Source organism: Oryctolagus cuniculus, chromosome 4, assembly GCF_051225735.1.
Source record: "Oryctolagus cuniculus isolate XC-2025 breed Fujian yellow rabbit chromosome 4, ASM5122573v1, whole genome shotgun sequence".
Lineage (NCBI taxonomy): Eukaryota > Metazoa > Chordata > Mammalia > Lagomorpha > Leporidae > Oryctolagus > Oryctolagus cuniculus.
The window spans coordinates 80340821-80364315 of record NC_142870.1 but is presented as its reverse complement, the minus strand read 5'-3'; the positions used below and the strand labels follow the sequence as shown (position 1 = coordinate 80364315).

At 44.2% G+C, this 23495-nt stretch overlaps 1 protein-coding gene across 37 annotated transcripts in view; it reads right to left on the bottom strand.

The window, feature by feature from the left end:
• Positions 1-23495, bottom strand: part of KALRN (kalirin RhoGEF kinase) — a 777940-nt gene that overhangs the window by 496891 nt on the left and 257554 nt on the right. For all 37 annotated transcript variants that reach the window (XM_089331826.1, XM_089331827.1, XM_089331831.1 and 34 more), the window contains 2 exons: positions 19378-19452; positions 12809-12923 (listed from right to left, as the gene is read on the bottom strand). In XM_089331826.1, coding sequence (XP_089187952.1) covers positions 12809-12923; positions 19378-19452 — 190 coding nt within the window. The remainder of the gene's footprint in view (positions 1-12808; positions 12924-19377; positions 19453-23495) is intronic.

Sequence of the window (23495 nt, the reverse complement as noted above, 5' to 3'; positions counted from 1 at the left end):
GGGAGCTACCAGTCTACTAGAACTCAGCCGATTCACAAGGTGGTACTGCACAACCTCAGAGGGAGGAAGCCAGATTCCCAGTTCTTCCTCTAAAGGGCTTACTGCTTATCAGAGATCTTGTCCAACAGGTACAACCGATCCCCACCAGATGAAGAGTTCTGTAGACTCAAAAGCCTTTTTTCAAATTTTGTTTAAATTATTTGTTCTGCCTGGGAAATGTCAGATTTTTAAGAAAGACATTCTGAAGAAAGCTTTTTTCTCCAAAGCAATCCAAGAAGAGCTGAGAAGGGGTAGAGAAGGCAGGGGGGAGGCATTCCCCTTTCAGTAAAAGTGACAGTGGTAGATTGGTTCAGGAATTATCAACAGCCAGTGAGCATATTCACCAGTTATACTCTCAGCAACAAAAAGCCCTAGGTAGTGATGTTTCTCTTATTCTCATCTTCTGTGTTCTGAGAAAGAATATAGAGTTTGGAAAGAGAAGGTTTGAAAAGACAGATTAGGACTTTTATCTTCAATGTCTGTGGCTGATGGAAATGGTGAGGGAGACAGTGGGAGTTCCAAGACTTAGGTATACGTGGACACTACAACTTCAAATCTACATAAGACTGAAGACAAACAGATGGGAAGGGTGTTTTTTGTTTTCATTTTTTAAAAATATTTGATTTTATAAAAGAAGGTTAAGAGTTGTTATGGACACACCACAATATTTGGGCATTTTGTTTTTCCCCAAAGTAGCATCAACTGGACATCATTACATGCCTAGGTATAACATGTTCACAAACATTATTTTACTTAATATTTATCACAGTTCTCTGAGAAAGACAGTATTAAATCCATTTTGTAGGTGAGGAAAATCATTGCTTACTACATACTTAAATGTCAGTGTTTCAATAATAATAATAATTATAAAAACTTAAAGCCTGGAGACAGGCATTGTGGTGCAGCAGGTTAAACTTGGGACATCTGCATCCCATATCAGAGTGCCGGCTCTAGTCCCAGCCACTCTGCTACCAACCCAGTTTCTTGCTAATGCATCCTGAGAGGCATTGGATGATAGCTTAAATTCTTGGGACCCTGCCACCTACATGGGAGACCCAGATGGAGTTCTGAGATCCTGGCTTCAGCCTGGCCTAGCCCTTGCTGGTGTGAACATTTAGAGAATGAACCAGCAGATGGAAGATATCTGTGTGTGTGTGTGTGTGTGTGTGTGTGTATCTGTGTGTCTATGTGTTTATGTGGTATGTGACATTCTTCCATTCAAGTAGATGAAAATAAACTTAAAAAAAATCAATGCTTGGAAAAACCAAGATTTAATGAGGGGAAAACAAAATATTACCATTTTGAGCCTCTGACAAAACTCATCTAGTTGTTCCTGGGCAGCCTAGCTCAGGTAGTCTACTAGTTGGTGGCAGGGTTCCTAAATTGCCAGAAGGGTATACAATGAAGGCAGTCACTACAAAACTGAAGTGGCATAACATGAAGTGTCAGTATCTAAAACGTTATGTGTCTGAAAAATAAACACAACCCCAAGTACTATTGAAAGGCATACAATAAGACCTAACCAAGCTTAGGTGAGGAAAGAAACACAAAAAATGCTGGAAATGATCATATAATGGGAGGAGAAGGAGCACACTAAGTGCTGGAACACACTAAGTGAAAAAACATCCATTTTCCCCAATGCTAGTCTATCTCTCCAGCATTTATATTCAAGGAACTCCCGTATATATATCTAACATTCCAGCCAAATTAATCCCAGTTACATTTAGATCACCCTGATTACCTACATGAACTTCAGAAAAACCTGAATGCATTGTATCGTATTTCACCTGACATATTGAATTTTACCCAATCAAGGTAACACATTCAACTTCCTAATAAGTCTGCTCTCAGTAAGCCACAGAATCCAGCAGCCTAAAAGAGAAATTCAATAACTACACCCAAGCTTTAGAAGCTCATTCATAGCTGCTGTCCAGAGACAAACTTCCAAAAGGCCTAACTTGCTTAGAGGAAAGGCAGATAAGGACTATAATTCAACTTTGCAAGAAGGAGGTTAACAAACGCTTGGAGCCAAGCCAGGGACTGACTGCACAGCTGAACAAGGAGCTGAAACATGTATAGAAGCAAAACTGAAGATTCAACAAAGCTGAAAAACAACCAAACACTTTCTAGATTTCATATCAGAACTGGACACTAATGTGTAGTTCTTGTTAAGGGGCCACATTACTTTAGGGAAATATTCACAGAAGAATCCTAGCCTGTGGGGCATGGTGGCACAGCAGGTTAAACTGTCTCTTAGGGTGCCCATATCCCATACCAGAGTACCTGGGATCAAGCCCTGCCACTGCTTCTGACACAGCTTCCTGCTAATGTGCACCCTGGGAGGCAACAGATAATGGCTCAAGTACTTGGGTCCCTGCCACTTGGGTCCCATGTTTATGGGAAACATGATGGAGGTTTTGGCTTCCTGCTTCAGTTTGGCCTAGTTCCAGGTGTTGAGCTTTTGGGGAATGAACTAGCAAGTGTAAGGTCTCTCTCTCTCTCTCTCTTTCTCTCTCTCTCCCCTCTCTCTCTCCCGTCTCTCTCTCTTTCTCTCTCTCTCTCTCTCTCTCTCTGTCTCTCTTTTGCTCTGCCTTTTGAATAATAAGTAAAAATAAATACATAGCAGCTGGCATGGTGACTTAAGGCATCACCTGCAATATTGGCATCCCATCAGAGTGCTAGTTCAAGTCCCAACTGTTCCACTTCCAATCCAGCTCCCAGCTAATGCGCCTGGGAAAGCATTAGAAGTTGTCCCAAGTACTCGGGCCCCTGCCATCCACATTGGAGACCCAGATGGAGTTTCAGGCTCCTTGCTTCAGCCTGGCCTAGCCCTGCAGCCACTGGGGGCAGATCTCTCTCTCTCTCTCTCTCTCTCTCTCTCTCTGTCTTTCCCTTTCTCTCTAGTTCTGCCTTTCAAAAAACAATTTAATCTTTTTTTAAAAAATAGAAATAAATATATAAACTTTTTTTAAAAAGACATTTAAAAAAAACCAAAAGAATCCTAGTGGGAGAGCAGGCCTTGTAATCAATTCCTTTAGTCTTTCCAAAGCCAGTATCAGCCTTAGGTGCATAATACATGGCCCTAATTTAGGGCTTCTGGATGATGTTAATAACAATGTTTGCACAGTGGTTCCTGAGAAATGGTGAATAAACAAACCTAAATTGGGAGAAATATAAAGCACTGGAAATCTAAGACAAGTCATACTTGGGGCATAAATTGGGATATTTGGAAAGCGAGGTGATTTATTTCACATGACTTAAAAAAAGTCCACAAATGCCACAAATCTACAAATCTATCCCAAAGAAACCACTTAAGATGTAGACAATGGTTTATACACAAAGATGTTTATTGAGGGTTATTTATAACAGTGAAGTTCTGGAAATTACTAGGTTGTCTAATGGTAGGGTTAATTAAAATATGATGCATCCCAAGACACACTGTTATACATGAAAAGTCTTTAGTGCTTTGAAAATATCCTTATGGTATAATGCTAAGTGGAAAAAGACAAAAAGCAAAATTGAACAAATAATATGATTCAATTCTGTTTTTAAAGGATTTTTAAAAAGAGACAGGAATGAAATACATCAATATGATTATTATTTCTAGGTAATAGAGCTGCAAATACTTTACAAGAAATTTATTATACTTTTCTGCACTTATCTTCCACAAAATATGTATTTTCTGGGGCCAACGCTGTGGCCTAGTGGGTAAAGCCACCACCTGCAGTGACAGCATCCCATATAGGTGCCAGTTGGAGTCCCGGCTGCTCCACTTCCCATCCAACTCTCTGCTATGGCCTGGGAAAGCAATAGAAGATGGCCCAAGTCTGTGAGCCCCTGCACCCTCATGGGAGACCCAGAAGAGGCTCCTGGCTTCAGATTGGCACAGCTCTGGCCATTGTGGCCAATTGGGGAGTGAACCAGCAGATGGAAGACTCCCCCTTCACCCACCCCCACCTCTCCTTCTTTCTCTGTGTAACTCTAACTTTCAAATAAATAAATCTTTAAAAAATGTATTTTCTAATTTGAAATATAGGCCAAGACTAATAGACACATTTTCATTCAGTATTTATCACAAGCCTACTGTTATGGACCTTATGGCTATTACTGCTAAAACTTTTAGATATAATCCTAAATTTAAGCATAACCCTAACACTACACAAAGCAGTATGAAGAACAATGAAGGACAAATGATAAAAACAACATCCCTACTTTCAAGGGAAGGCAACTTCCACTTGTCATCAGCCCCTGCAGTGCACTAAGACCTTGGCTGGAATCCTTATATGCAGTATCCCATGTAATTCTCACTACTGATAACATTTGGTAACCTCTTTATACCTATTCTACAGGTGAAGAAATGTGTCAGAAAGCCTGTAAATTTCTCCTCCCAGAGGAGATTCGTTCTTCCTGGGCTGGAATTCCCTGCATAATTCTCAGGTGTCCGTATTTTTCCTCAAACCCATCCTTCCCCTCTCTGCTAGTCCATGTCCCACTCCCACCAAGTCCATGGCAATGCCCTAGGTCTCCTCTGAGACGACGCATGGAAGACACATGTGAAGGAGAAACAATTCCCTGTGTACCAGGACTCCCTCTGTCCAGGGTTGGGACCTTGATTTATCACCTGTGGTCATTTACTGGTGCCTGGGACAAACAGGGCTGCTTCACAGAGTTACTTCATGGGTTTCCGCCTCTGATTGCCCAGACGATTGTTCTCCAGGGAATCACAAATGCTTGCCCTACCTTTCCTTGAGCCCTTCCCTCTTCTATGACCGCCCCTACTCCTTGTGTCTTGTGTTTTTGGCTTCTTTAATGCTCAGAGTGGTTGCCTTTTGAGGCCCTATCATTCCTGGGCAGCAGCGGTACTGGATGTTTCTCATACTGTGAGTCCACAGCATTGGAAACTGGATCAGAAAGAGTAGCCAGGACGTGAACTGACCTCTGATATGGGATGATTAACCTGCCATTCCACAACACTGGCCCACACATGTGGTTTTCTGTGGCTAGCTGTTTTAAAGTATTGTGATATGCAACAACATAGATATGTGAGTCCACAAGTCAGTCCTAGTTCAGTGCTCATCTGAGGGTGTTACCTCAATCACGTGCATGACAAACTCCCCCAGACCACAGATGGAGAATCTACAGTGCACCTGGTACTGTGTAAGGACTTGACATCCTTCATACCAATCATTAACAAATGGAAAGAATTTCATTTGTTCTTTGATACTGGTGTCAATTAAGATGCCTATTATAAAGTACTGAGAAAATAATCACTACTGATTTTCCTCATGTCAGCTAAAAGAAACTTCTCAAGAGAGAGTTTAGTAAACATTAGCCTATTAATAATGTGGTTATGAGCCTTCAGCAAAAAAGCTAAGCTTCTTTTTCATTCAAATTCATGTTTGAACACATCTATGTTGTTGCACATCACAATATTTCAAAACAGCTAGCCACAGAAAGCCACATGTGTGGGCCAGTGTTGTGGAACAGCAGGTTAACTGTCCCATATCAGAGGCCAGTTTACTTCCTGGCTACTCTTTCTGATCCAGCTTTCTGCTAATGAGCCTGGGAAGCAGCAGATGATGGCTCAGATGCCTGGGTCCCTAACTCCCACATGGGAGTTACAGATGGAGTTCCTGATTCCTGGCTTCAACTTGATTCAGTCATGGCTGTTGTGGGCGTTCAGGGAGTAAACCGCTGGATAAAAGATCACTCTCTCTCTCTTCTATCTTGCTGCCTTTCAAGCAGATGAAAATAATAAACATTTTTTAAAACAAAACTACATATGGTATAATACCATTTTATAAACCTCAAAATCAAGCAAAGCTAAATAATATATTGTTAATAAAAACATGTGCTAAACTAGACCAAAAAAAAGGCAGAAGAATAAACATGAAGCTCAGGATAGTGACTGTCGCTAGGGCAGTCAGGTGGTGGGAGTCTCAGGTGGTGTCTCAGGGTAGAGGTGACGGTCTACTCCTCAAATTAGGGGCGGGGCTCTAGACTGCTCATTTTATTCTCATACTGTCATTATTATTATTATTTCTATTATTAAGCTTCTGAAGGGAATGGACAATTACTGAGTGTCTTCAGCGATATCACTGGATGATATCTTCACAACACCCTCATGAGCTGGACATTCCTTTTTCAAATTCACACTTACAAGAGCGGATTGAGAAATGTTGCACTATATGTCCAAAGTCCCACCCTGTGCTAAGTGTCCTCCACTTAAAAATGCCTCTGAAATCATTCTCCATCGTCTCCCACTCCCTGGTGCTCTGGGAGGCTAATGGGTGCATCCAGTCCATAACAAACCACAAGAAATCAGCTAAGGGGAGGAGGGTGACATGCAGGGAGTCACCTTGAGCTGGTGGCATCTCCTGCTGAAGCCCACGGCCCCTGTCAGTTGCTTCTCACTCAGCTCTCTTCTCTCTTCTCTCTTCTCTCTCTTAAGGGACTATCCCTTGCCTTCCAGAAGTGGTCATGTCTCCCTTCTCTGCTGTTTCAAACCTTTCTGGCTGCCCTGTTCTCTACCCACATCTTTATAAATTGTTCTTGGTGAAAGTCTTCTCAAACAACCCTGGTTGAGCAGCCACGTGTTTCCTGATTGCAAAGTGGTGAAGCTGGGGCCCAAAGCCCAGTGTCTGAAGCTGCCTCTCCACCCTTTCCTGCAACTCAAAGGAAGGTGATTACTAACAATGGTACTTGCCACTGTGATTTGGGTGTTCCTTAGCAGCATAGTAGAATACTATTTGCTCTTCAGAGCTGGTATTACAGACAACTAACAATAGGGGTGCTTAGCTTCTATTACTGAAAAAAGTGTGTTAAAGGTGAAAGCTGTAATAAAAATGATAAACCCTCTCTATATAGGCAACCAAAGAAATTAAAATTGATTCTAAAAGGATAAATGTTAAATCAATGTAAATACAACAATGTAACCTCACTGTACTCACTGGCCCTATTTTCTGGTCCTTCCATCACCTGATTTTTCCCCTTCCTCCTTTAATTGGTGATCCCAGAACAAAAGGCAAGGCACCAACAGCACATTTCAAAGATGGTAACAACAAAACACAGTTTGGATAGCTCAGACCCTCTCTTGCTGAAAATAATAGGAGAAAAACTCTGCAGTTTTCACTTTGTCTTTCTATTAACTGTCTTTCTGGCTCTCTCTCCTTCTTTGCTTATTCATATTTTCTGGTCCTGGTGATGTTCCACAAAGACAGTGCCAGCTATAAGCCTAACTTATCTTTTGCTGAAATCAGTAGAACAAGAGCAAATGTTATCAAATAATAAGCTGCAAATACAAGCACCTTGGTTTGACTGGCATTACAGAATAACCTATCCTAATTTCTTGTCATCTTTTCTCACCAATATGACACCTGCACTCCTTGACAGAACACTCAGCATCTCAGAGGCACAGCGAAGAGCAGACCTAAGTGGCAGATACATCAACTGGTGCCCTTAGGAGCAGCACAAAGATGATTGTGACAAAGCAGGATGGCACTGATGATGTGAAGGAAGAATTTAATGCGATAAAAATAATCCAGGATTTCCTTTCCAGATGTAGTACTTAGAAACTCCTATTTCAAGCATATGGTCAAATCCCAAATTACAATGGGTAGATTATCCATGCTATAGGCTGGGCTTGGGTACTGGCTTGCTCTTAGGCTAAATATTATACATTTTAAAAATACTTATTTATTTGAAAGGCAGAGTACAGAGAGAGAGAGAGAGACAGATAGACAGAGAGGGACATCTTCCATCCTCTGGTTCACTCCTCACATGACCACAATGGCCAGGACTGGACCAGACCAAAGCCAGAAGCTTCATCTGGGTCTCCCATGTGGGTGCAGAGGCGCAAACAATTGGGCCATCTTCCACTGATTTTCTTAGGCCACTATCAGGGAGCTGAATTGGAAGTGGAGTAGCAGGGACAAAAACAGGCACCTATATGGGATGTTGGTGTAACAGGCAGCAACTTTACCCTCTACAGCACAGCTCCAGCCCCTGAATTTTCCACCTTATCTCTTCATGTCTAGGGAATTTCATCAGCTGATCATATCTAAGTATTTCCTTTCTACTCCTTTTACATACGAATACCTGCAAGCAGAGAACACACCAGAAGACAAAAAGGCTAGATAAGTGTAAGATGGATGACAGTCCACAAAGACAATAGGAGAACAGAGCAAGACCCATATCCACGACCTGACACTCAATAAATATTTCTTGAATGACTGAATGGAGTTCCTGGGAGGTTAAATTATAGGACTTTAAAGGTCTCTTCCTATCCTGATATTCTGATTTCTCAGAATAAGATGACAAAGGCCTGGGGAGACTCAGAAGGTGATAATCAAAGTCATCAGGAGCAAGATAAGAGGAAGGGTTCCACCTCAGACAAAGAGGGGTTCCTAAAGAATAACTCAGCATGGGCCTAAACTGTCACACCCTAGCATGGTCCCTATTCTCTGCTAACACCCCCAAATCCCTGCCCAGAGTCCAAGGGGATTCTTATGACTTAAGGGGTAGACAAGATCTCAAGGGAAATCCTTAACTTACTCAGGGAGCCTGAGAAGGAATTATGTATGTTGGTGGGGTGGTAGTGTGAGAAGCAAACATTTGGTACATTTTCAAAGATGATTACTTGTGAGTAGACCACTAGCTGGTACAACTGTTGGGTTACATGCACCTGAAAGTACTTAGGTACACAGGATGTTAGTGGCCAAAACAGCTGAAACAAATGACGGGACGATTGTAACCCATAATTATTCAGCCATTGAGAAACTGGGGGAGGGACCTGTGTGCTAGAAAATAAATAGCTTGCTGCAAACTACCCCAAGTGTGCTGGCCCACCAGGCACCTGGTCTTGCAAAGTAATCAATCAAGTCTTGCTTTTGCTGCACATCGAGTCTAAGTCCATCCTTTGAGCGGACAGGTGAGACTGTTTTTCACAGTGGTAAAACTGTTTTTGAGATCCTGGATTTTATGATAAATGTTCTTTGCAATATCACAGAATCCTAGTGTTGTTCAGGGCCGGAAAGAGTCTTAGAATGATTGAATCTAATCTAGAATGATTGAATCTAATCTAGAATGATTGAACCCTGCTCCCACCCCAGTGCAGGAATTCTTTCTACAGCATCACTGACACAGGGTCACCGGATCTTTCTCTAGAGGCAGAAGTCACTGTTGGACAGCTCCCCGTGGGCAGGTTCTTTCTTCACTTCTGAGTCCTGATCTCTAATTTCTACCCATGGGTAACAGAGACCATGCCTGTTGCCTCCTCCATGGGGCAGCACTCCTAAATCTGAGGTCACGAATCACTTCTCTCCTGCCAGCAAACATTCCTTCAACCACAGGCATACATCCTGTGGGTGCCTCAATGTGCTGGTCCCAGTGGCACTCTCACCGGTCTCTGGATTCTTAAAACGAGGCTGGCAAGTTGAATGCTGCAGAATGGAATGCAGTGGTCCAGATGTGGCCTTCCCTGCACAGAGGACTATTTCTTCCTATTCATTTCTAAATTATCACAACCATTTGTTTCTAGATTGGTACCCCCCAAAAATGGCCACCAAACTGGCTGGTACCTTAGGTCCCAAGGTCCTCTTGCATCACTTGCTTGCTCTTTGTCTGTCTTCCTCTGGCTGGTGCAACTCCTATGCTACCTACCAGTCCAGTCATATCTCATGCTGCCTTTACTGTTACTGATTTAGTCCTAGATAGGAAAATAGCCAAGTTCTCCCTAACTTCTTCACAGTGTCTGTTCCTGCTCACCATGAACCCTTAATTTTCCTGACATTTAGAAGTTCTAAATATTTTTCAAGTAAGCCATGAATAAATGCATGAATATTAAATGTTACTTGCAAACTTGACCACACCAGTCTGTAGTGAAGACTCCATTGCCATTAGAATCTGGCCTGTTAGCATCATTGACCATGACTCAGAATAAACAATTTCTTCTTGTCAGTATCATCTGCCTAATCTATATGTTCATTTTTCATAGTTCTTCTTTTCTCCCAAAGCTATGGTTAGGCTGAAAAGTGGCAAACCCTATCTGACCCATTAAGTTCTTTAGTATTCCCACCCAAGCTAACTGTCGTTAGAACAGTTCTGTTCCAGATTCTAACAGTTGTCACATGTGAGCTTGAAGCCAACAGAATTAGGAAGTGGTTAGTGTACAAGACTAATTGGTGGACTCTGCAGTCGGCCAAGTACTCACACTCCCAGTGACCTTGGGTCCATAGGGAGAAGGCAGCTGATATCACAGATCAGTTCTTCCCCCTGAAGATGACAACAGGACTCTTGCCTGACACCTGCCAGTACCCATGAAGAACCTTCTGTGTTCTCAAGAGCACAGGATGCAATGTTTGTGCCCACCTTCTGAGAGGCAGAGATCCTCTATCTAGTATTTTCTTTCATTGATAATGTATTGTTTCTCCTTCTTCCTCACTTCTTTCCCCAAACCCCTCTTGAGTTTCATTCCCCTTCACTCTACCAGAAATCTTTTCTTTTTAAGTTGCTTCCTATCAGTTTTGTCCCAATCTTCATTTAACAAGTCAGAATGCAGAAAAGTATTCCTGCAATTTTTCCTAAAGAAAAGATGAGCCTTTATTAGCTGCAGGAATGAACATACAAGAAAGAAAAATGTGCCCCTTCACATCTCCTAGGATCCAAATTACCTCTGATTCTGAAAGAACTGAGAGTTCGTGATGGATCCCTCGGAAAAGTTCCTTTGTAAATTGCTTCAGAAAGCGCCCGGCTTTATGCCTGTTAGTAGTGTACTTGGAAATGACACTTTTAAAAACTGCTTAGCCCCTACATGGCTAAATGGCTAAATTACCCAGATCAATCATAGGTTATTTAGTCTGTCTCCTTGCCTCTGAGACAGATAGGAATATTTCTTCTCTACAAAGGTCTCTGGGGGTGGGGGGAGCAAACCTTCTTCTCTTTTGTTCAGTTCATCATCTCATGCACACAAAGTTTAGAAGGTCTTTGGACATAACCCAAATCCCTTTCACTGGAGCTTAAGGCCCTCTATCTTTTTTCTGGTCCCCAGTGGATATCATAAAGAAAAAATAAACCAGACACAATCCAACGTCTGTTTGTTCACAGCCTTTTGCTTGGAGCCCTTTTGGGCTTATCATTCCATTCAGTATCCTCCCAAGCATTTGATGACCACTCTTGAAATCCACTTTACCACCTGCCCATCACCAGCCACCAATCCCTTTATATTTGTCTCCCCTATAGCTCCCTGGAAAGTGTGCTTGCCTCCTTCGACACCTGCCTCAAGAACTTAATCAGCACATTCAAAAATTATCGCAGGTCTCCCGGCAAAGGCAGAGCCAGTTATATAGCTCATCTATGTAATTCAATAATCTTCCTATAAAATGCACACAGACAAGCCAAATGCTATGCAAGCACACAACTCCACTTCTTATCTGCCACAACAAACACTTCACAGGCTTCAGCTCCTTTAAGAGACAGAGCAGCACCCTTGCTGGTCAGAAGCAAGGATCGGGGCAAGAGCCAGGAGGACTGAGTTCCAAGCCAAGTTCCACCACTGATCCCTGCAAAATGTTCAAGTCCCAAATAAGCCCCATTCCCCAAGCAGAACTTGACACATGCTTGCCTAAACTGCTTCAGTGGTCTCTTCTTGGCTCTCACATTCTAGAATTCTTTGGCTGGGCAAAGGCATCTTCCCTCTCATCTCAAAAGATATAAATCATGTTCTTGGCATTTCCCCTCTATCCACTTACAGGGCCAGCATCACCTAGAATGGTTTCTCAATCTTTCATTACTGCCTTCTGACCTGAAGGAAACTTTCTGTTTTTTAAATTTGCATTTATTTTCATTTTATTGGCAGAGAGAGAGAGATGAAGAGAGATCATCCCTCCCTCAAAGGCCTACAACAACCAAGACTTGGCCAGGCTGAGTCTAGGGGCCTGGAACTCTGTATGGGTCTCCCACAAGGGTGGCAGGGTTCCAAGTGGGTTCCAAGGAGTCATCATCTGCTGCCTCCCAGAGTGCCATTAGCAGGAAGCCAGATCAGAAGTGGAAGCCAGGACTTGAACCAGGCATTCTGATAAGGGATGCAAACATCCCAAGCAGCAGGTGATGAAACTGCTGTGTCAAATGCTCCTCCCCCAACCAAAAGAGACTTTTTAGAGCCACCCCCACTGCCAATTGCCTCACTCAGTGAAATTCTAATACCACACAAACACAGCCCACCAATACCATAGATACTTCGGTGGCTAACACAGAAAGCAGTGAGGCTCTTTTGCACCTGCCCAGAACAAGTTTTTACTCCACTTAGGGGCAATATTACCCCCACTGAAAATGTATGACCTATCTTGAGCCAAGGGCCACCACTAGCTGAGTAATTCTAGTGGCGCTATTTACCCCTAACTCCAAGAGCCACAAATTTATTCACAAGCCAGAGGTTTTGAAAATACTCCATTATGGGAGCCAAAGTGGAACTATTTGCTAGGAAATAGCTTCCCATCCCTCCTCCCTGTCTCCTGTTGCACAGTCAGTGCTGGTCACCTTAGCCTGAGACACCACCTCTGCCCACAGCTCCCATTCCATTCACATGAATCCCAGCAGTAACAATGGGAATGATGGGAATTTGGCAAACAATGGGTGGTGATATTCCAGGAATAATTAGAACTCACTCCAAGGGCAGAAACCACCCAGGCCCCTGACAGAGATAGAGGCTGCTTCCAACTCTTGGCATCAGTCCAGCCCCCCTCTCCCTGCAGGCCATTCCCCTTCACCTTACCTTGGCACACTGGCCAAATACGTCACGAGTTTCCGCAGGTCTTCCTGTCTTATTCTGTCATGATTGCTGCGAGCAGGGAAGGTCAGGATGGGTCCCCCTCGCTTATCACGGCCCCCTGCAGGGAGCAAGAAGAGGGAGTTTAAGAAAATCAGCCAGGAAAGTCAGCTGCAGAGGAAAAAGAATTCTGTCTGAATACTGGAAGAACAGGAAGCAATACAGTGCCCAGAGAAATCTGGCCACTTTTTAGGACAAGGCAGGGGGCTGGCCACACATAGCACATGTGACCTTGGACAAGTCTTTTGACTTCACCGATTCCTTCTCCATAAAAGTCAGATGAAAATGCAGTGGGTGCATTTTAGCCCATTACAGGAATGATGGGAGGACACATGGGGAACACTTGGAAAGCAAAGCTCTCTACAAATGGGAGATAACAAAGGAGGTGGTGGTAACTGCTCTTGGTAGAAAACAAGCTGATGGAAAGTACTGTGTCCTCTGGATATTTAATCCCCAATTCCCTTCTCTTTGCAGCTCTCTGTGAGGTGGCAGTGTCTGTGATGAACTGTTGACCATGCTGAGAAGGCTTTAAGGTGTCTGTCCATGTGGGGACAGAAGTGCCGCGAGGTTTTCAGACCCATAGAGAAGACAGTAAGTGTTTTCCACACAGACAAGAGGCCAGCCCAGCCTGCCTGCCTGAGGAGCCACCTGTCACTCCTGCTGGAGGAGCTCATGAATCTCATCAGAAATAAGGATGCTCAAGGTCTTAATCACTGCAAAGCTTAAGTACACGTGCTAGCATTACACATTTTCTAAACATCATGTTTAATAAGGCCAGAAGGGGTGCACCAAAATGGCATTCACTGTTATTAGATGGCTGGGATTTCAGATGGCTGCTTTCCCCTCTCTATTTTCCAGACTTTCTACTCACTAGTTATTATATGATTTCAAAATGTACTCAGTAGTGAACACTATACTAGGAAGCAGAACTGAGTTTCCCAGGAGGATTAGACAGAGATGAAGCTAAGGTGTAGTAACTCTGACCCTCCATGGCACTGGCTATTATTGTACAAAGAACAGCTCTGTGTCATGATTTGAGGCAGCCATTTGACAACCCCTGGGAACCCTCAGCATCTAAGGAGGTAGGAGGGGTCAGCAAAGCCACCACCAATGCCCGAAAAGCAACTTAAAGCTCAGTTATCAGAAGAAGAATCTCTTATAAAGAAGGCAGACCCTCCCAGGACTCCACCCAAGTGTAAGTTCATGAATAATGTTTCCTCTGATTGTGGGTTCCAGAAGCCTTATAGTCAGAGGGGAGACTTGTCAATCAATCAATCCAGGATCCTTCTGAAGAGGAAATAAGGAGGCTGCAAAGAGAAGAGGATCAAAGAAAACCAAGGCCACTGAGAGATTTTGTCCTGATGAAAGTCTGTTTGCTCACCCCTCCTGCCCCAGCCCCATCTGGGCAGATTTGTACAGACTGACCTCAGAATTGGCCCCTGGACTCCAGCTCCAGACCTTGTAAACAACCAGTCCTCATTCTTATACTGATAACTACCCTCATCCCACCTGTCCTGGAAATGGTCCCCATCTCCCCACTGCCTTCTGAAGGAGGAAAATATTAAATAGAAAACTTCCCCAAAGCTGAGATGCCCTCCAACACTCTTACCCTTGCCCATTAGCCTTGACTTCACCATAAACATTTTTACTCTTCAGTGGTTTTTTCCCCACAGCTGTTTGTTTTCTTCCTAAGCTTCCACTGACACCTTACAAGTAGAGCCATGGGAACGTGGGGAGCCAAGCATGGTCTGACCTGCCAAGCCGAGTAGACCTGGAGGACTGGATGACACTGTCCCTCCCCAGCTGGAGTCAGTGCTGACCTTGGAGACACCAATTTCAGAATTGTGGCTGGGAAAGGTTCCAGATGTCTGGAGAAGGTTAGGGATGGCAGGGGAGGAGGAGTGAGATGAGAAAGCCTGGGGAAGAGTCATTATCTTCTTTCAGGAAGTGTGGATAAGGGATCAAGAAGAAGCAGTAGGACTGAGTTATGCATTTTCCAGAAAGGAAAAGACTTGCAAGTCTATAGGAAGAAGAGGAGGGATCAGCAGAGAGGAAGAGAATCATGATGCTGGAAAGGGAAGGGATAATGGATGGAGTGAAGCCTCAGAGCAGATACATGGAGAGGGTTCATCCCACAGGCTGGGGGCTCCCCTTTCCCTGAGACTGGGTGTAGGACCCAAAGAGGGAGAGGAACCAGAGACAAAGTATGTGGAGATTAGTTCAGCCTTTCTGAGGGACACCGCTCCTTAGGGGCAACAGGAGATGAGAGCAGAGATGAAGAATGAGAATCCCCTGCTAGAGTCAGTGTGCATTGTGGAAAAGGATCCCAGAGGGTGGCAGGCCAAGTAGCCAGGATCTGAGAACATGACAGAGACGACAGCATGACCTGCAAAATCACCACCCATATGCTCAAACACTTGCTATTTGCCTACCTGTGCAAGGCTTCAGTGCTAGGAACTACGGGATAGGAGCATAAAGAGTAGAAGGGGGAACAGAGATATTGTTAGATGTTCTAGAAATGGCAGTGTTCCCCTTCTGTGGAGACAGGGCATGGAAGGGCTGGTGGAGGAGATGAGGCCAAAATTGGGAGAAGCTGATGCTTCTTGCCTGGAGTGGAGAGGGAATGATGATAATATTTTGTGGGGTTAGACCCCCTTTAGGGCAAGAAGATTAGGGGCATTGCAGAAAGGACAAGAAAAACAACATGGCAGGAGTTTGGTACATGTAACAATATTTCTCCTAGATTCTAATACATGCATGAACGTGTGCGCACGCGCACGCACACACACACGCACACATACACACACACACACATTCTTAAGGGTAGTGAGATTATTCTGTAGTTTGCGAAATGCCAGATTAAACAAACATAGAGCTCTCTATTGCAGGACCTCCCAAGCCTTAAAAGGTTAATGTGCTTTAACAGATGTTGCAAGTGAGGGCAACAATACACAGCTTTTTCCAAACTTATTTGAGAGTAGAATCTCTTTTTGAAGAGATGTTCTATGGAATGCATCTTGAGAAACGTGGGTCCAGAGTACAAAAGGCTGTACCCCAGTGGCATAGAATTTTCCTGCAGACAGCAGAAAATGAAGTTGGGGAGCTAAAGGAGGCATAGAGGAATCCTCAGGAGGTAGCCAAAAGGAAGATATGTATGCCCACAAAGAAACAGGGGTAGACAGGGCGCTGCATGAAAGGGCTGAACAAAAGGGACAATGAGTGTGATGAGTGGGAGGCTTTAGCAGCACAAAGGGAGCCAGAGAGGCCAGGAGGAGTCCATGGGTTGTGTACCACGGGGCAGGGCAGGGCTGGAAGAATGGAGGCTCAGTCTCAGATCCTGTGTCACACACGTGCACGTGCCCACGTGCCGAAGCTGTTGACCTGCCCTGGGTGAGTACACGCTGCTGGTCCTATGGCAGCATGGCTTTCATTTCACCTGGCAATCCGAGGGGAGAACAGAGGAGGGCAGCTCCATCAAAGTTCAGTTTTTCTCCTCACCACCCTCTCAGCAGTGTTTTCTTCTCTGAAAGAAATGCAGCTGGTATATTGCATTCTTTAATTCTGAGTTTCTTCATTTTATTTCTGTTTTTGTCTTTTGAAAGCTCAGGATATAAGGGGTTGTTTTTGGATTGTTTCTGGGGTTTTTTTTAGATGCAGCCCATCATTATCTCCCTGGCAGCCTCAGTGTCTTTCCCCAGCATGGAAGGGCAATGTTCCCCAACCCCCAAAGCTCCTGGCACCCCAGGTGCACCCAGTTGAGGCTTCCTGGGCTCATATCAGCACATGAAAATGGCTGCACACCCTTGACCTCAGATCCTGTGTCACACATGTGCACGTGCTCACGTGCCGAAGCTGTTGACCTGCCCTGGGTGAGTCCACACTGCTGGTCCTATGACAGCATGGCTTTCATTTCACTCTGGACACTTCCTCCCTGCCTCATCCCTGGTTTCTCTCCAAGAACAAAGCTCTTGTGTGCTTCATTAGGAACCATTCCCTACCACTTGGAAGGGCTTTCCTAGAGCTGACTCAGCTGTACCTCTGGGCTCCAGCTAAATTCACATAGGGAAAAATAAAACATGAACCATCAAACAAGGGTCTCGGTGTCAGAGTGTGCTTAGTCTGTCCTCACGTGCCCCAAATTGATGCGGAATAGAAGGGTGCTCAGAAGGGATGTATCTAATTCAGATAGGCTTCATGGAGGAGGCAGAATGGAAACTGTCTCAGCAAGGAGAGGAGAGACTCAAACTAGCAGAGTGTATGGGGAAGGCATGCAAGGGAGGAAACATCAGGCATATGTGAAACGGGAGGAAGGGCAGTAAACCCAGGGGACAGGAAGGGTACCAGGTGATCAGACTAAAAAAAGGAGGAAAGATCTGAGTGGACTCCCTGGAGTCCTGTGGGTCATTTCCCTGGAGCCAAGCACTGAGAAGCAGAAGTCAGAGGCCTTGCTGTGTCCAGTGTTTTGCAGGAGGTCTTCCCTCCGCTCAGCAAGCACCCAGAATGCAAGCTTACACAGGCTTGGAGGCTGGTCTCACCTATGCCCCCCTGTATTGAAAGTGGTGCTATTGATGCTGCCAAGGGTTTGGTCATCCTGGGCATCAACTTCTTCACTGATAGGAGGCTCAGTACCCAACAAGAGCTTCAGCTGCTAGCACCAATGGGGATAGGCAGCTTCCTGGTCACTTTTGTCTAATAGCAACAGTAATAATGAAACTCTACTTCTACTACTATGACTTATAGTACAGATAGCACTTCAGACCTTAACAAAGGCTTCACATACGCCTATTGCCTGCCTGTCCTAACCACACCTGTACTCCCTCACTGCCCTCTGAGGAGGTGGGAGACAAACGTTACTTTACCTCCCTTCCCTGAAGTCCTCCCACTGCAGCCTGGTGCCCTTCTCCCCATCTCACCATTTTGGCAGTCACCCATCAGCTGGGCCAGAAGTGTCCATGGTGTGAACCCCTGCACCATGGAACTGTACTGGCCATACTGGTTGCTGTTCTACCACTTCACTGCAACTCTTTGTAGACACCACCCAGAAGTGAAGGCTCAGCTCAAAAGGCGTGGGCGCCTGGGTGTTTCTCCAGAGGCAACCCCTGAATACTCATGTTGCCTTTATCCCAGCCCCTATTTCAGGACCTGCCAGAGATGCTGAAGCAGGAAGCCAATCTGTAATTTGTCAATAAAAATAAAATAATAACTATGAACATTAGCAATAAAGGAAGTGAGATTAAAATGAAATAAAAAATAAGTCAGTAGAGCCCTATTCTGGGCTTCAGAATGACTCTGGGACACCTTATTGTTTGAGGGTTGCCCTAGCATCTCTCTCCAGACAATCACTTGCTTCAATTATAACGAGACACCACACCCTTTCTTAAAGGGCCAAAGATATCTTTGGCTCATGGGCCATCTACTTAGTTACAGTGAGAAAGCAGCCATCAACAGCATGTGATGTAGGCTGAATGGCCCCCAAATTAGGTCCTAATCCCAAAACCACAAATGTTACTTTATATGGAAAAAAAATGTAAATATGATTAATTTAACCACCTTGGGCTAGAGAGACTGCTTTAGATTAGCCAGGTAGGCCTTAAATGCAGTTATAGATGTGCTTAAGAGAGTGACACAGGGAGATCTGACACAGCCAGAGGAGAAGGCAACATTCACAGAGGCACAGAAGGAAATGATGCAGCCACAAGCCAAGAAATGTCAGCTGGTGGGACAAGGAGCAGATCTCCCTTACAGACTTGGGTGGTCACAAAGCCCCTGCGCATACTTTGATTCCAGCCCTGTAAAACTTATTTTTGGCTTTCAAAACTATGAGGGAATAAATTTCTGTTATATGGAACAAGTTTGTGGCCATTTGTTGTGGCACCATAGGAAATGCATATACTACCTAAATACACATGACTACATTGCAATAAAACTTTATTTACATAAACCAGGGGCTGTTCCAAATGCTGCGTATTTCAAACCCCTGAATTAGACACAAGAAGTCCAGGTGTGCATGACGAGGTTGGGGGAGAAGTCAGGGACAATATTTGCAAGTCATTATTTAGGAAAAAAAAAATCCACCTAAATATAAACACTCACTTGAGTTTCCTTTGCCAGCAGAGATAAGGAGTCATTGAATAACATTTTAATCGCTTGTCCGTGACCTACATGAGACCTTGGGGAACATGTGAGGTGGCCAGACTCTTGCAGCTGGAGCATCTCTCACAGGGCCTCGGTGGCTCCTGTCCCACCAAGGAGGGCGAGGGAGGGAGTATTTAGGAGGTGGGTGTGAGGAGGACGTGAAGATTCCACCTGTGGTTGCAAACGTCCTCCAGCACCTCCAGCTGGGACGGAATTCTCCTTCCTCCTCTGCCTGCCTCTGCAGAAAGGAAGCAGCCACTCCAAGACAAACATCCACCTCCATTGTTTGCTCACTAACCCAAGGCAGTGAATGTCTGGACACACATGCACCCTAAAAACTCCCTAGGTCCATTACAAAGCAAAGTTCCACAAATACTCACCAGACACGAAGGCCACTTTTTCCTTTAGGATGGGAAGGACATCAGAAGCTTTCAAACCATCATTCCGAAAAGACCCTGTGAGACAATGAGACAGAAGGAATGAGGGTTAAAGGCGCCAGGAGGCTGAACTGGAGCTCCCACCCTCCATCAGCCAACCCCGACATCAGTCAGCAGGTTCTGTCTTGTTCAGACCCTACAGCCCAGCCTTGAGGACCAGGCAGGAGAGGTGTACAACAGAAAGGACACTTCCCATGATGTCAGACCACACAGAAACCAGGGGTACAACTCTCCTGGCCCTTTTCAAAAACAAGGTACCCCCACCCCATGAACAAAGTGCCATGTTCTGGAAGCAGCCATGACAGACGTGGTGCTGCTGAGCAGTCTGAAGATGGGGAACTTTGGAAGTCGTTTTTGCTCTGCTGGTGTCCAACACAGAGTTTGGTACTCAGTAAGCACCAGCACTCAGTAAATATCTGTCAAATAAGTCAGATGCTATCAAGGTGGATTACAACGACCTAAATTCTTCTTGCGTTTCTTCTGAGTGGCACAACAACTGTTGGTCTTCATTTTACAAATGGAAAACATAAAACACAGGAGTCCCACAGTCGGAAGCAAAGTTGATGACATTTACCATTCCCCACCCTTACTCTTCCTCCTCCTCAATGTCATCATCATCATATTCAGGCCACAGTAGACAGGAGGTGGGGAGAGGAATCTCCCACAAAGGAAATGCACTTGCCTATTTAACTCATTCTTCATCTAAGCTTGCTGTTCAGTTGTGAAGTCCTCTCTAGGGCCTTGATGAGTTCCTGTTAGGGGGCTTCTGGTCTAGTACTGGGGCTCACAAAGAATGGGAAATAAAGATATGTTTGGAGAAACAGAAGCTTCAGGAGGCAAAGGACAACCTGGCCCCAAGTGGGAGGTGTGGGAAGGGAGGACATAGCTTCTCCTCACACACAAAGCCCCAGACTGGTTCACTATACCCCTATCATTTAGCCTTAGTACTCCACAGTGTTCTTGGGGAGATCCACCCACCCTCCCAGTTGTAACTGGTGTTTCTGCTGTGAATCAACACAGGGATTCGACACAGGTGGACCCCAGAAGGCAAGGGGTTCTGTGTCAGCTCAGTGAGACAACACAAAACCATGGAGACCCCATCCAGTGCCTTTCTCCATTTGGCCTACTCTCTTGGCATACGAATCTGACAAACCCCAAAGGAGAGCAGCATGCTGGACACGATGTTCCCATACAACCCCTCAATCTCCAATCATTGACTGCTTCCAGAGGCCCTCCTTGGAATTTGAACTGCAACTCAGGACTAAGATCACTGGTTTGGGATGGGAAATGGACACTCAACCAAGGAAGGAGATAGAGGTGTTCCTGAAATGCCAGTGCCCTTGTTCAGAGTGCAAACCCTAACCCCAAACAGTTTCCTTCCCATCATCTCTTCCTTTTCATTTTACACCAAATGAAGATAGTAAGTCCTTTATTCATCAACTGATTCTCTTAACGATTGACACGTAGTACCTGATGCTGGTGTAATCAGCTGTGAGGCTCACTTTGAGAAGACCAGGTGGGTAACAGAAGGAAAGAGCAGCACCATGAAAAAGAAAGCCCTAACTTAAAAGACCATAAGCCTCATACAGACTATCCTTAGATTCTACAGCTACTTATGCTCTAACTTTATCTTCAACATAGAAAAATTAATCTACTAATGGAGATTAATTAGAAATATAAATTATCAAAGAATTGACAAATAGATATATAGGGTTTTTTTTCCCATCATGCAACAAGGAAACTTTCCCATATTCTTGGCAGGGAAGAATCCTATTAGGCTTTTTGCAACTAGTCAAAGATCACCCTTAACTAATATATGAGTTGTTTGTGTAAAATGATGCTTCTGCATCAAAATAGCTTTATATCACTACACACACTACTAATTTATATAGAAAAAAAAACTTTACCATGAGAAGCTAAGTTTCAGATCTATCTTCTTTCATATGATTTATAAGTTCAAGATTAACAAGGCCCAGGGCTGGTGATGAAGCGCAGTGAGCTGAGTTGCTGCCCTTAATGCCAGCATCCCATAGAGGGGCACTGGTTTGAGTTCCAACTGCTTGCTTCTGATCCAATTCCCTGGTTATGTGCCTGGGAGGGCAGTGAAAGATGTCACCCATGTGGAAGACCTGGATGGAGTGCAGGGCTCCAGGCTGCGGACTGGAACAGCCCCAGCCATTTTGGGGAATGAATCCACAGATAGAAGATCAATCTCCCTCTATCTCATTTTAACTCTCAAATGAATAAATAAATCTTTAAAAAACAGCAAATCCCAACCTAATGAGATTTCATTGTATAACAAGAATTCATGTAAGTCTTTTCTCCTAAACTTCTGTCCTATTTCTTCCACTTCTCTCCCTCTCCTACCCTACTGTGTTAAAATATACAAGAGTCCTAATTCCAGTCACTAGACCTCAAGGAGCAGTTTTGAATTTGCTATAATGGGAGCAAAGATTCCGCATCCTATCGCTTCCCTGCTCCTGCCCATGGAGAGGAAGAGGGACTCCAAATCTTGCCCTTCACACTCCACTCCTCATGACTCACTTCTTCCTCTGTCATCCAGGGCCAAGGACCTGAGTGAAGCCAGGCAGCTTGTCCATGCACCTTGCAATCACAGGCTGCACTAAATGTCAGGATCTTGGGCTCAACTGTTCTAAGACTCCCAGGGCTTCCATTTTCAGGGCCAGAGTCCTCCCCACCCAGTGCAGATCACTGTTGGGCTATCTGCTTGGCTGTGTGCCTACCATAAAGAAAACCCAAAATGTCCAGATTTATAAAATGCATAATGAGGGGATAGTCATTTCCAACAACAACAACAATAAGACTTTTATGTTATAAAAGGACTTGCTCCACAGTCTCTTTAAATAAAGTTCCCTTAGTGGTTTGAATTAGTTTTTCATTTGCCAAAAATTGAATTGCAAATAACTTTTCAACAATATATATATTATGTAAAGCCAAGTAGAGCTAAACTAATTAGCTCAGCAGCTCCAAAATGGGTGACCTTGCATATAAAACCTATTTGTACTGGCTGCAGATCCTAGGTCTCACTTCCCTGGGGGCCTTTGAGAAAACAGCTGTTGGAATACATAATAAGGAATAACTTCATTGAACACCAACTCAAACAGGACCAATGAAATAGCAACATGTCTCATGTTTTCACTATCAGGTACATGTCTCTGTAGACTCATAGTAAATGTTCAATAAATATTTAATCAAAGAAAAAATGAGTGAATGAAATGTTAACCCTTCTTAAAGTGATTTACACAAGATCAGAAGCCTCACCTGTTACCCAACACACTGGTGATCTGAGTAGATAATCCCCAGGGTACCACTAAGTTCCAATATTCTGACTTTCTGAACCTTTTCTTCTTATTTATAAACTTTTATGATTTTCAGATTATCAAATCAATGTGCTTTGAATGGAAGAATTGGGAACAAATTCCCCAACAAGATTCAGCAAACCCTAGGAAGATAAAACAACACTTCCCTGAATTCCTAATAACTCTTTTCCTGGAATCAGTTTAGGTATTGGAATAATCAGGGTAAGTCACCCCATTTTGCAGGTAGCCCAAGCAAAGTTAGAGATAAGTGATGGAAGAACTTCTGTGGGCTACCCACACTTCAAAGGAGACATGCTTACTCTGCAATCAAAGTTCTGATACAAGGTACATTTGATAGCATTATTAGACTATAAACTCTAGACCAATCATAGACCAGCTTCCTCCTTTAACAGAAAAGCCTATTGAAACAGTAGGCCCTTTTCTACCTCCAAAGAAAACCTGAAAAGAAATAAGAACCCTAAGCCTTTGGAATTGCTGCAGGAGGAGTAAAAAACACGGCATCCTCAAAGACCTGACCCAACGTGGGTGTTGTGCCTCCTCTTAAGGACAAAGGCATGCTTTGTCGGCATTCAGTGCTAACCCAACCCCACTCATGTCCTGCTGCTGTCAGAATTACAAGCCTGCTGTTCCGTTAATTAGCAAAGCTTAAATGCTCTGCCTCGATTAGGGAAGTAAAAATTGCCACTGCCATCTCCCCAGGATTCTCCAGCATGAGTCTTC